This window comes from Anomaloglossus baeobatrachus, chromosome 6 (assembly GCF_048569485.1).
Source record: "Anomaloglossus baeobatrachus isolate aAnoBae1 chromosome 6, aAnoBae1.hap1, whole genome shotgun sequence".
In the NCBI taxonomy this organism is placed as follows: domain Eukaryota; kingdom Metazoa; phylum Chordata; class Amphibia; order Anura; family Aromobatidae; genus Anomaloglossus; species Anomaloglossus baeobatrachus.
In genome coordinates this window covers 95,931,094-95,945,355 of record NC_134358.1, presented here as the reverse complement: position 1 = coordinate 95,945,355, position 14,262 = coordinate 95,931,094, and the positions used below count along the sequence as shown (strand labels likewise).

The 14,262-nt window shown below is 48.5% G+C and overlaps 1 protein-coding gene across 3 annotated transcripts in view; it reads right to left on the bottom strand.

Moving 5' to 3' along the window:
* LOC142244085 (E3 ubiquitin-protein ligase RNF31-like) overlaps positions 1-14,262 on the bottom strand; it is a 75,275-nt gene that overhangs the window by 28,260 nt on the left and 32,753 nt on the right. For 2 of the 3 annotated variants that reach the window (XM_075316276.1, XM_075316278.1), the window contains 3 exons: positions 9,645-9,827; positions 7,313-7,411; positions 987-1,076 (listed from right to left, as the gene is read on the bottom strand). In XM_075316276.1, coding sequence (XP_075172391.1) covers positions 987-1,076; positions 7,313-7,411; positions 9,645-9,827 — 372 coding nt within the window. The remainder of the gene's footprint in view (positions 1-986; positions 1,077-7,312; positions 7,412-9,644; positions 9,828-14,262) is intronic. The other variant, XM_075316279.1, reaches the window with a different exon arrangement.

Here is a 14,262-nt window from a genome sequence, read left to right as displayed (position 1 = left end):
CAGATGTTCTATTACACAGCCAACCACTGTGCTCAAATTGTCCGCTTTCTGTTCTTTCCCCAATGTGCCGCACAGACTTGCACACGATGCTCATGTATCACAAATCAGCAGTGTCTGAGGCGAGGCAAGCGTAAAAGTAATTTCAAGCCTCGATGGCTCCGGAAAGCAATTGTCAGTTTACAATGTTGGATCAGAACCTCTGGGTTTTAGAAAGTCGCCAGGCAGTGGAGCAGTGTGTTACTGAAGAATAAAAAGGCCCCAGTATCCCGAGTATTGTTTTCAAAGACATGGTGGCCAAACATGCCAAGTCTGAATCCTCATGAAGTTTCACTGTTTTTCCATTTATCGTGCATTTCCTCCAAAATTATCCAATGAAACATAATTGATTTATTTCCTAAAAAGCCATCCTTAGTGTAGACTCATATGTCCAGAGATAGGGAAAAGTACTGGGACAATAGATTGCAATGCATGGTGAACCAGTAGGTATGTTTATTTTTTCAGGACTGCCATGGGCCTATTTTTTAAATATTTCCAATCAGTGGACAAAGCCTTTCAAGGGAATCTATCAGCAGCTTTTCACTATGTAATCTGAGAGCACCATAATGTAGGAGTAGAGAGCCTGACTACAGCGATGTGTCACTTTCTGGGCTGTATGTTGCAGTTTCAATATAATCAGTGTTTTATCAGCAGGAGATTATCACTGCAAAACATCTGGATTTGCACTTCCAGGTTCAATCACAGCCCAGCAGCTTTCGGTCACTATACAATCTGCACAAAAAACTGTGGCGTGTGCAGGGTTACAGAGGGCTCAGTAACTAAGCTCTGCTAGATTTGCAGCAGACAAAACTCTGATTCCATCATAACTGCTGCACCCAGTAAACTAAGTGACACATCACTGGAATAAGGGTCTCTGTACCTACATTATCCTGCTGTAAGATTACATACTATTAACCTTGTGACAGGTTCCCTATAAATCATGCACTTACCTGTTCCTTACAGTTGAAACAAGTGCTCTTTTTACATGTTGGACACTCCATTTGTAACGTGTCTCTTTCATGCAAGATGCCAAATGGACACTGGATGCAAAACAGATAATAATGAGACCCTCATTCATGAGAACTGCCTTGTATAAAATGAACACTTAGCTATAAGCATGGAATGACAATAAACCAACAGAAAAAAACACAAACTAAAGTGTATTTTGCTAATATATTCATGTTATTTCAGAATTTAAGGGCATAGACCTTGTGCCGTAGCACAGAGAATCTGTGGGTTTGTCTTATGGACACATATGCCTTTGTTTGGTGGCCAAGAATTACGGTAATAACTAAGAAAAAGACTGATGGCACATCCTACCTTTCTAATGTGAACAGGTGCAAACTGAACATGAAACATAGTAACACAAAGGAGACAGTTGCACTGTGCAGTGCTAAGATGTGGAACAATGAATATAGGAATATAGACGCATTACTGCTATGAAAAACATGTAAAAATTGAGATAGCACACAAAAATGGCCAGTTTTATGTGAGTCCAACAGCCATTGGCAAGGCGACCTCTCTTTGTTGGGTCCCTATTGTTAGAGACAGGAGACTTTATTCACTCAGGTAGCAGAGAATGATTCGATCGCCAGCCGTATCATGTGGAGATGCTTAACAAGAAAGACACATTCAGGTCTTTGATTAAGAGTCTCATGAAGTTCATTGTAACAGAGAGATTATGTCAAGGGAAGAATTTTGGGTGAAGACTGCTAGTGGTATCTTCAGACAGGGAATCCAGAGACGGTGCCGTATTAGCTGTATATCAGTGCCGATATATCAATGTAACAGACAATGAACACACAGACATGTTCTCTCCTTCAGCCAGCGTCATCAACTGACTCGTGTATTTTGAAAGAAACTTAATTATACAAAAATGCCACTTCGGCCTTGGAGCTAAACAGGGAGTAAGGAGTATTCCACTCCTTAATTTCTCTCAGCATATTATAAAACACATCTTTGTTCCTTGTACATTCTTTCTGTGTGAACACTACTGATAAGACTTTTACTCATCATTAAAAGACTTCCATCGTTTGTACATCTGTTCACTTATTCTTGGTAACCCCTTCATGCCTATACAGCTTTGAAATATATTATAGGTCTGTGCAATTGCTACATAGACACACAGATAATTATGCTACTACATTTATATTTTGATTATTTACATACACAGATATTCTTATTACGTTTAACCTCATAACGACGGCCGTACGACTTAAAGCGGCGGCAAAACAGGGTACTTATTCTGTTCCGCCGCTTTAAAGCGGCGGCCCGAAAAAACCCTGTAGCGCCCCCCAGCGACCGAAAATCTCGGGGGTTTCAGCTACCGGGGGTAGCTGAGACCCCCCAGATTATGAATCGGGGTGTTTTTTTTGGACCCCGATCATGTGATCGGCGGTATACACTGTATACCGACGAACACATGAAAAAAAAAGAAATGGCCGGTAAAACTGATTTCTTTTTCATCTGACATGATCAAACATGTCAGATGAGAAAGAAATCTAACCCCCTAGTGCCCCCAAAGCCCCCGGTACCGGAGAGTCCCCCACCCCCACCCCTACCCCCACCGGACATCCAAAATGGCGCCGAAGCGCACAGAAAACTGCCGCCGGCGCCGGCTCTGCAGTCCTCCCCCTGACCCCTCCTCCGGTCCACCGGAGCCCTCTGGTCACCGGAGCCCCCTCCGGTTCTCCAGAGCCACCACCCCCCTCCGGAGCGTGGAAGATGGCGGCGCACAGCGCGCGGCCGCTTTCATTCTGCTCTTTCTGCCGCATGTGACACGTCACATGCGGCAGAAAGGTGTCCCCAGGTCCCACTAGGTCACCCCCCGTCACCCCCCCCCCCAAGCCCCCGGTTATACGTTACCTGTCTGCCGCTCCGGGCCCGCGATCGCCGCCTCCTTCTTCAATGCTGGCGGCGCATGCGCAGACAGCGGCTGTCAGCTGGATCCCTGCAAGCAGGAATCCTGCTGACGTCGCTGATGCACAGGCTCCACTGTGGACCGGGGGAGGGTGAGTGCAGTGATCTGCAGCCACACTCCTCACATGGAGAGGCTGCTGTTCCAGAAAATGGGGGGTACGTTCTGTGAGCGTGCCCCTCATATTCTGGAATGAGGTTACTGCAGGTCACTCTGCCCTAGGTTGGACCGGGGCAGTGTGAGTGCAGTATTCTCAGATTACTGCACCCACACTGCTCATGGAGAGCTTGCTCTTCCAGAAAATGGGGGATACGTTCCCTGAACGTGCCCCCCATATTCTAGAAGATCCAGAGCCGGCGTGGGACCTCCAAAATAGATTACAGCGACCGGAATTTCTTTATTTTCAATAAATTGGTAAAAGAGGAATGTTTCGGGGAGTGTTTTTTCAAATAAATTTTTTTTTTGTCTTTTTTTTTTCTATTACTGACTGGGTTAGTGATGTCGGGTATCTGTTCAGATGCCGTGACATCACTAACCCCAGGGCTTGATGCCAGGTGACATTACAGCTGGTATCAACCCCATATATTACCCCGTCTGCCACCGCACCAGGGCGCGGGATGAGCTGGGGCGAAGCGCCAGGATTGGCGCATCTAATGGATGCGCCACTTCTGGGGCGGCTGCGGCCTGCTATTTTTAGGCTGGGAAGAGTCCAATAACCATGGCTCTTCCCACCCTGAGAATACCAGACCCCAGCTGTCCGCTTCACCTTGGCTGGTGATCTAATTTGGGGGGGACCCCACGTTTTTTTTTTTTTTTAAAAAACGCCTGGGGAGCCCTCCAAATTGATCACCAGCCAAGGTGAAGCTGTCAGCTGTGGTTTGCAGGCTACAGCTGTCTGCTTTACCCTAGCTGGCTATCAAAAATAGGGGGGACCCCACGTCGTTTATTTTAATTATTAATTTTTTGGGGGGCTAAATACAAGGCTAGGCACCCTTTAGTGCCACATGAAAGGCACTAAAGGGTGCCAGCTTAGAATATGCAGGGGAATGGGACGTTATATTTGTTTGACATCTATCCATTCATCCATTGTAGCATTTTACGCTGTGTGCCCACAATCAGGGTTTGCAGCGTTTTGGGCGCAGAGTGTTTTCCCTGTGTCCATAACGCTGCGTTGTGCAGTAGAAGCACAGTGGAAGGATTTTTAGAAATCCCATGCCCAATGTGCTTCTTTTCTCCGCAGCATAAACCGACCTGTGGCGCAGCTTCCCGAGCCTCAGCATGTCAATTTATGCTGCGGAGATGAGTGTTCTCTGCAGGTAGCATAGAGCTCCACAGCGGCCTGAACCCAAATCGTGGGTTTGGGCAGCTGCGTTCTCCCGTGGACAACACTCACATCTCTGCAGGAGGCTGACACTGTGTACTAGATGCCGTGTCGCTGGATCATGGCCACATAGCCTAACAGTGAGACATTTGTTGCTACAGCAACATTTTTGTGAAGTACCTGTGGATTCAAAATGCTTACTATACTCCTGAATAAAATCCAGTTTCCAAAATGGGGTCACTTGTGGGGGGTTTCTAATGTATAGGTACCCAAGGGGCCCTGCTAATGTGCCATGGTGCGCGCAATTTATTTCAACTTTTCCAGAATTCAAATGGTACTCCTTCCATTCCAAGCCCTCCCATTTATCCAAACAGAGGTTTTTGGCCACATGTGGGGTATCCCTGTGCTCATAAGACATTGGATAACAACCTGTGGGGTCCACGGTTTGTTGTTGTCTCTTGAAAAAGTGAGAAATTTGATGCTAAAGCAACAGTTTTGTGAAAAAAATGAAAATTTTCAATATGGCAACCTAAGCTTATCAAATTCTGTGAAGTACTCGTGGATTCAAACTGCTCACTATACACCTTGATAAAAGCCTTGAGGTGTCTTGTTTCCAGAATGAAGTCACTTGTGGGGGACCGCCACTGTTTAGGCACCTCAGGGGCTCTCCAAATGCAACCTGGCGTCCGCTATTGATTCCAGCCAATTTTGCAGTCAAATGGCACTCCTTCCCTTCCGAGCCCTGTCATGCGCCCAAACAGTTGATTTCCACCACATATAAGGTATCGCCAAACTCAGGAGAAATTGCACAATAAATGTTATGCTGAATTTTTTCCTTTTACTCTTGTAAAAAAAAAAGCTACCTGGTTGAAATAACAATTTTGTGGTAAAATTTTATTTTTTTTTTTTCATGGCTCAACGTTATAAAATTCTGTGAAGCACCTGAGGGTTCAGGGTACTCACCAAACATCTAGATAAATTCCTTGAGGGGCCTAGTTTCCAAAATGGGGCCACTTGTGCGGGGTTTCTGCTGTTTAGGTACCTTAGGGGACCTCCAAATGCGACATGGTGCCCGCAATCTTTTTCAGCCAAATTTCCTTTCTAAAATTCAAATATTGCTCCTTTCGTTCCAAGCCCTCCCATTTGTCCAAACAAAGGTTTCAGACCACATGTGAGGTATCACCGCGCTCATAAAAAAGTGGTTAACAAACCTTGAGGTCAAATTTTTGGAATTACCTCTTGAAAAAGTGAGAAAATTGATGCTAAAGCAACATTTTTGAGAAAATTATTAAAATTTTCAATATGACAACGTAACGTTAACAAAATCTGTGAAGTACCTGTGGATCTAAAATGCTCACTATACCCCTAGATAGAAGCCTTGAGGGGTCTAGTTTCCAAAATGGTGTCACTTGTGAGGGATTTCTTCTGTTTAGGTACCTTAGCGGACCTGTAAATGCAACATGGTGCTCGCAATCTATTTCAGCCAAATTTGTTTTCCAAAATTCAAATATTGCTCCTTCTGTTCCGAGCCCTCCCATTTGTCCAAACAGAGGTTTCTGACCACATGTGGGGTATCGGCGCACTCATAAGAAAGTGGGGAACAAGTTTTGAGGTCCATTTTGTTGTGTTATTTCTTCTAAAAGTGAATAAATTTGGGTTAGAGCAACATTTTTAGGTAAAATTTAATTTTTGCTTTTTTTCATTCCACATTGCTTTTGTTCATGTGAAGCACCTGAAGGGTTAATAAACTTCTTGAATGTGGTTTTGAGTACTTTGGGGGGTGCAGTTTTTAGAATGGTGTCACTTTTGGGTATTTTCTGTCATCTAGGCCTATTGAAGTCACTTCAAATGTGATGTGGTCCCTAAAAAACTGGTTTTGTAAATTTTGATGTAAAAATGAGAAATTGCTGATAAACTTTGAACCCCTCTAACTTCCTAACGAAAAAAAATTTTGTTTCCAAAATTGTGCTGATGTAAAGTAGACATGTGGGAAATGTTATTTATTAACTATTTTGTGTCACAGAAATCTCTGGTTTAACGGTATAAAAATTCAAAAGTTGAAAATTGCTAAATTTTCAAAATTTTTGCCAATATTCAATTTTTTTCATAAATAAACACAAAAAATATTGTCCTAAATTTGGTACTAACATGAAGTCCAATATGTGACGAAAAAACAATCTCAGAGTCACCGGGATCCGTTGAAGCGTTCCAGAGTTATAACCTCATGAAGTGACACTGGTCAGAATTGCAAAATTTGGTCTGGTCATTAAGGTGAAAATTAGCTCCGTCACTAAAGGGTTAAACAAACAAGCTACAGCTCAGGCCACCTCCACAATTATATATAGGTTAACTATATAAACCAATGCCTCTCTCGCCCTGCCATTGGTTGTTGGGCTCACATAAAACTGGCCATTTTTGTGTACTAAGTATCTCAATCTTTACATGTTTTTCATAGCAGTAATGCATGTCTATATTCCCATATTCATTGTTCCACATATCTTAGCACTGCACAGTGCAGCTGTCTCCTTTTTGTTACAGGAATTAATAACTATCATTAAATGTTACATTTTGTTAAAGGGAATTTGTCATCAGGTTTTTGACACCCCATTTGAGAACAGTATAATATAGGGATTGAGACCCTAATACCAGCAATGTATTACCCCCTGGGCTGCTTTCCGCACTTTATTAAAAACTGTTTTACTCATTGCAGACCTACAGTTTTTTGAATGCTGAGCTCTGTATAACCCCATTAACATCACTGGTTGACGGCAGCTTTCTGTGTACTCTGTGCATAGGCAGAAAAATGACAATCAGTGGTAGCAGCAGTCCAAGTAGTCCTCTAATGTTAATCTCAGTGATTTTATAAACACTATAGCAAGCAGCTCAATAAGTGTCACATCGCTGGAATCAGGGTCTCTGTCTCTACATTATGCTGCTCTCAGATTAGGTGGCAAAAACCTGCTGACAGATTCATTTAAAAAAAACAAAAACAAAACAATATGGTGATATTTGATAAATGTGATTAGTCTGTCACTTACATGACTGCACCAGCTGAAATTGGGCATTTCCAATAGGGCTCTGTCTCTGAGCTTACGTTGAAACAACTCATGTGTTTCTGTATCCAGATAGTGATGAATCTAAAAGAACAGGAAACATTAAGATGCATGTGTACATTAGTTTTGCAATTACATCTGGAAAGAAATTCTGAATTAGGAATTATTTACACAAATGTGACTAAGGCTATGTGCGCACTAGAAATGTGAAGTTTCTCAAGAAAATTTCTCGAGAAACTTCTGGGAGTGAAAGATTTCCGGACCTCCGGAAAAAATCCGCACCAAATCCGCATGCGGATTTGCCGCGGATTTGCCGCGGATTAGCCGCGGAATTGCCGCGATTTTCCCGCGGGTGGTTCTCTGCGGATTTCTGCAGGCTGTAGTGCCGAAATCCGCAGGGTACCTGCGGAAATAATGGACATGTTCATTTTCTCAAGAAAGTTTCTCGAGAAATTCTTCTCGCGGAAATTTCTTGAGAAAAATCCGCACCAGTGCGCACAGCTATTTTTTTTTTCCATAGAATTTGCTGGGAAATGTCTGCACAAAGATTGCAGACATTTCTCAAGAAATTTCCGCGGCAAATCCGCAGGTAAATCCGCGGGTAAAAAGCTCTAGTGCGCACATAGCCTTAGTGTTCAATGAAACATTTTTATTGTGAGTGAAATACTCTGCTTCTATGGCCTTGGAGCTCCAAATTACTAAAATTAGTTTTACATGTGTTTGGAGAAATCAATACAGCACACACCATCTGTGGTGTACTGAACGTTTCTACTTTATTACATCACGTGACCAGCTTATAAAGTACCTCAAACCTAGAAATTACACGAAAGAAATGCATGAAAAAGAGTCGCAGGGGTGTGTGTAGAAATGTGAAACTTCCCCGCCCATCAGTGTTAGCTGAGCCCTATGATCTCATTCAGTTATAAGACAAGATGATTTCTATAGAATACAAAATGGCTTGTATTCTCTGACATTATGAACACAAAAACTCTTCCAAAAATACTTTATATGGGCTCTGCTATTGTGACGCCCTGGACCCCAGGGGTCACAGGTAACAACATGTACCACACTACACACACCCCCCATCCCCTGTGAGGACACACCCGTCACCCGAAAGGGAGACCTGATGCCTCCCTCAGGGCCAGTAGGGCACACCAGGTGGGCGGAGTCAGACGGAAAGGCACGCCCACCGAGGAGACTACTGTCCTGAGGCAGGAAATACAGTTAGTGTTGAGTTGGAGAACAGTTTTGAGAGTGACAGTGAGAGGAGTGGAGTTGCAGAGCTGTCAGGGACCCGGGTAGGAGCCTGGGACCCTTGAAACGTCAGGCAGGCAGACGGTGGTGGCCGCCTGCAGGAGTATCGGTACAGCAGCCGGCGGAACCGTAGGGACCGGGCCAGGGTTGGAGCCCGCCGGCCCTGAACCGGGGAGTCAACCGTGTACCGGAGCACCAGAAACCGGGTACTCAGACCCCGTCCTAGCTTAGAAGCCACTGAGTTTAGGCAAATTGACTGATCACTGGCTGGACCTCACGGGTTCATCCACACCCAAAGTCCCGAAAGAAGGCAAAAGCCCACCGATACCGGGTGAGAGCCACCGCCAAGGGCCAAACATCCGATGGGCCAGCGCCTGCGGGCAACCGAGGGCTCCTCCGGCCGCTCAACGCCGGGGAGCGGGCTACCACTGTCCAGGCAGGGGAGCCGAAAAACCACAACAAGAGGTGCAAGGGAAAGGGGCCACCATCAACCTCACAGGAGACACTAGCAGCCGGCTGCGGGACCCGACCATACCCGCACTTTGGTTTACCAGTGACTTTGAGTGTGAATTAATCGTGAGTACACCAGTGCCATCCGGGCACGACACTGCACCACAGCACGGCACCCTGCACCTCGACAACAACATCGTCGCCAGCACCCCCTTCTCCCCCACCGGGCCCCGGGACACACCGCCCCTACCCACGGAGGGGCTAACATCTAGGCTGCGGCCGCAACACCGATCCCGGACGAGCCCACCTTCACTCCAGCCGCAGCGGTGGTGCATCCCGTCACCACGACCCGTGGGTGGCGTCACGACCCGTAGGACGACAACGCGGCCCACCTGGCTGCGCGCCTCGGCCCACACCACCACCACCCCACTGCCTCCCCTTTAATAGAGCGAAGTGGCCCCCGGTCCGGAGGCGCTCGTGCCACCGACAACCCGAGCCCGGACCTCGAGCGGCTCGGCCCGAGCGGCGGAGAAGCGGCCGGGCCCCTCTCAGGGCGGTACACTATGACTAGCACATTTGTCCGCTACATTTTATATCAATTTTTATTTGATACCTGAGTGTCCAATAAATTAAAAAACTCCATGGATTCTTCTGAGTTGCCTTCATTCTCCAGATCTGGCATTTTGCAGATAGGACACACCACGTGGATAATACTTTTCTCTTTGATTACCGAGGAGAAATGGTGAATGAAACATATTTCACAGAAGGCACAATTGCAGTGCGTCATTTTCACAAACTGAAAGATAAGATAATGAACATACATATCACACATATTTACTGCACACACCTATATCCTCAAATTTATGCCTTTCATTTTCTCCTCTTTTATCTTTTTCCTGCTGTGATTGATTGATCAGCTTTTGCTTCCATTTTCTTTATCGTTCCTATGGGAGACCCAGACCATGGGTGTATAGCTTCTGCCTCAGGAGGACACACAAAGTACTACACTCAAAAGTGTAGCTCCTCCCTCTGAGCTTATACACCCCCTGGAGATCCAGATCTAGCCAGTTTATCGCTTTGTGTTCAGGAGGTCACATCCACACATGCATTCTCATCTGATTTTTCATTTTTTGGAAAGAGTTTGAAGAAAAGCGGGTCCAAGCCTGGACCCCCGGCATGTCCCTTCTCACCCCACTGTGTCGGCGGTGCTGTTAAGGTTGATTCCCAGGCTGGAGCCTTACATGCCGTGCTCCTTCACCATCCCTCCGGGGCTCTGGCTTGAAGTGGGAGCCAGCACGGTTCTCCATGCTTGGCATGAGACCGGTCTCCATCCGCAGCCCTTCAGGATCCTGCTGGACCGGAGCACTCATCCCCAGGGACTGCCTACCCTGCGTCTCAGCAAGCTAAGTACCTGAGACGTTTATATATGGGGGTCCTTTGTACTTTATTGTTGTGGGAGAGTGTGCTGAGTGATTTTTATGACATTTCCGGCGGGTTCTCTGGCTGTTGCCTGAGAACCGCGCCGATGGTGCCTGCGCGCCGGCCGCACCACTCAAATTTAGGCCCCGGCTTCGCCGGAGGCCTACTTTTGGTTTCACTGCCCTCGCATGTCATTCATGCAGAGGGACAGCGCGGCTCCGCCCAGCGGCCGTTCTACAAAGGGGAGAGACACTCCTCACTGAGTACATGTCTCCTCCCCTGTGAATCTCTTTGGCCCTCCAGATCCCGCTCTCAGAGTGAGTCCCGCCCCCTCTCTTCACTCCGGTGGCCATTTTCTCAGCGTTTTTCCCTGTGATCACCACTGGTCTGCAGCATCCCTGCTGAGGTGCTTGGGAGTCCGGGCTTCGGGATCTGGAGGGCACACAAACCGCTCCAGCGGTCTGGTAAGCCACAACCTCTGGTTGTGGACCTTCTGTATATACTCTCTGGGGGTCATTCTGGCAGAGCCCTCATTCCAGCAGCATGTCACACACGAGGAGCAAGGCGCCAAAGCTGTTTTCAGTATGCACTGCATGTAAGCTCCTGCTGCCGGAACCGAGCACCTATCCACATTGTGATGCCTGCTCTAACCTGACGATGCCTCAGCCTGAAATCGCACCCCCAGGGGTCTCTCAGGCTGCTCCGGCTCCTGTGGCTGAACCCCCGGCTTGGGTAGAATCCTTAACCAGGTCTATCTCCCAGTCTTTTGCTGACTCCGTGGGACATCTGTCCAGGACTCTCCTGAGCATGCATCAGCCCCCGTCGCAGGGTGCCTCTGCTGCTAGGTCTCTTTCAGGACCGGAGCTCCCAGAGGATTCATCATCTGGTCCCGGGCCCCGTCCTTCTAATAAGAGACGCAGGACCCCGTCTCCTTCGTCCCGCGGCTCGGTTTCAGATGCTGACTCGCAGGATGAGGAGGATGCCTTTACTGGGGGCTCGGAGACTACCTCCATGTGCCCCATTGGTCTGTCCGACAGTGACTCGGATGTTAGTGATTTGATTGCGTCCATTAATTCTGTACTGGATCTCAATCCGCCAGTATCAGAGGAGCAACCCTCTCTGGCAGAAAAGCACCAGTTTACCTCGCCTAAGAGGACGAAGAGTGTGTTCTTTAACCACTCCAGTTTTCAGGCCGCTGTGACCAAGCCCAGGGCCTGCCCTATCAAACGCTTCCCAAAGCGTGGTTCTGATGACCGTTTTCCCTTTCCACCTGAGGTGGTCAAGGAGTGGGCTCATTCACCAAAGGTATACCCCCCGGTGTCTAGACTCTCAGCCCGGACCGTTGTATCAGTGGCTGATGGCACCTCGCTTAAGGAGTCCACAGACCACCAGGTTGACCTTCTGGCCAAATCTGTATTTGAGGCGGCAGGGGCCTCGTTCTCCCCGACTTTTGCAGCAGTGTGGGCTCTCAAAGCCATCTCTGCTTCTCTGGAGGAGATGCATTCCCTTACTAAGGAATCTATGGCTGAGATGGTTGCCTTAACTTCCCAAGCTTCGGCTTTTTCATCCTATGCCATGTCTGCCATGCTGGAGGCTTCTCACCGCACTGCGGTGGCTTCGGCTAATTCCCTCGCTATCCGCAGGACCTTGTGGCTTCGAGAGAGGAAGGCAGATTCTTCTTCTAAGAAGTACCTTGCGGGGCTCCCTTTTGCTGGGTCCCGGCTGTTCGGTGAACAGCTGGATGAAATTATTAAGGAAGCTACTGGCGGGAAGAGTACTTCCATGCCACAAACCAAAACCAGGAAACCTGTCCAGGGTAGGAATCAGTCGAGGTTTCGTTCCTTTCGTTCCTCCAACTGGTCGTCCTCTAAGCCCTCGGCCTCGTCCACTAACACTGCTAAGGACCAAAAATCCAGCTGGCGCACAAAAGCGCGTCCACAGAAGACCGCAGGTGCTGCTGCCACTAAGGCAGCCTCCTCTTGACTATCTGTCCATGCCAGCAACGTCCTTAGTCGGTGGCAGGCTCTCCCACTTTGGCGACGTGTGGTTTCAACACGTCTCCGATCAGTGGGTGCGGGATATCATCTCCCACGGCTACAGGATAGAATTCTCTTCCAGCCCGCCAAACAGATTTTTTCTGTCAACTCCCCCCTGCTCCAAGGCCGCCGCCTTCTCACAGGCCGTGGCATCCCTGCAGGCCAACGGAGTAATTGTACCGGTTCCCTTCCGGGAACGGTTCAGAGGTTTCTACTCAAATCTCTTCCTAGTCCCCAAAAAGGACGGTTCCTTCTGGCCCATCCTGGATCTCAAGCTTCTCAACAAGCATGTTCAGGTGCGGCATTTTCGCATGGAGTCTCTGCGGTCAGTCATTGCATCAATGACTCAAGGGGATTTCCTGGCATACATCGATATCAGAGATGCCTATCTGCATGTGCCAATTGCAGTTTCACACCAGCGTTGGGTACGTTTTGCAATCGGAGAGGAACATTTCCATTTCGTGCCTCTCCCCTTCGGGTTAGCCACGGCCCCTCGAGTATTCTCCAAGGTCATGGCAGCAGTGGTTGCAGTTCTGCACCTACAGGGGTTGGCGGTGATTCCTTACCTGGACGACCTTCTAGTCAAGGCTTCATCCAGCGCAGACTGTCAGCGGAGTGTCTCGCTCACTCTCGCCACTCTAGCCCAATTCGGGTGGATTGTCAATCTTCCCAAATCCACTCTGACTCCGACCCAGAGTTTCACGTACCTAGGGATGCAGTTCGACACTCTGCCGGCACTTGTGAAGTTGCCCTCAGTCAAACAGCAGTCCCTCCAACTGGTGGTCCGCGCTCTGCTGAGGCCCCGCCGTTATTCCATCAGGCACCTGATGCAGGTGCTGGGTCAGATGGTGGCGTCAATGGAGGCTGTTCCCTTTGCCCAGTTCCATCTGCGTTCACTGCAGCTGGACATTCTTCGCTGTTGGGACAAGCGGCCTTCCTCCTTGCACAGGTTAGTGGCTCTGTCGCCACAGACCAGGAGCTCTCTTCAGTGGTGGCTTCGACCCCTCTCTCTGTCTCAGGGGCGCTCCTTCCTGACCCCGTCCTGGGTGATTCTCACCACGGATGCCAGTCTGTCCGGCTGGGGAGCGGTATATCTCCACCACCGAGCGCAGGGCACTTGGACTCCGTCCGAGTCAGTCCTCTCGATCAATGTGCTGGAAACCAGAGCTGTGCTTCTAGCTCTCCTAGCCTTTCACCACCTGTTGGCGGGCAAGCACATCCGAGTCCAGTCAGACAACGCGACAGCAGTTGCCTACATCAATCACCAAGGCGGGACACGCAGCCGCCTGGCAATGTTGGAGGTACAACGCATCCTTCAATGGGCGGAGGACTCCAAGTCCACCATATCCGCATTCCACATCCCAGGCGTGGAAAACTGGGAGGCAGATTATCTCAGCCGTCAAACCATGGACGGCGGCTAGTGGTCCCTGCATCCGGCAGTGTTTCAGTCAATCTGCCGCAAGTGGGGCACTCCGGACGTGGACCTAATGGCATCCCATCACAACAACAAGGTTCCGGTTTATGTGGCTCGCTCCCACGATCCTCAGGCATTCGCCGCGGACGCTCTGGTTCAAGACTGGTCCCAGTTTCGTCTGTCCTACGTGTTTCCCCCTCTAGCGCTCTTGCCCAGAGTTCTGCGCAAGATCAGACTGGAGGGCCGTCGAGTCATTCTCATTGCTCCGGACTGGCCCAGGCGAGCTTGGTACCCAGACCTGCTTTTTCTGTCCGTAGAGGTGCCGTGGAATCTTCCGGACCGTCCAGACCTTCTCTCACAAG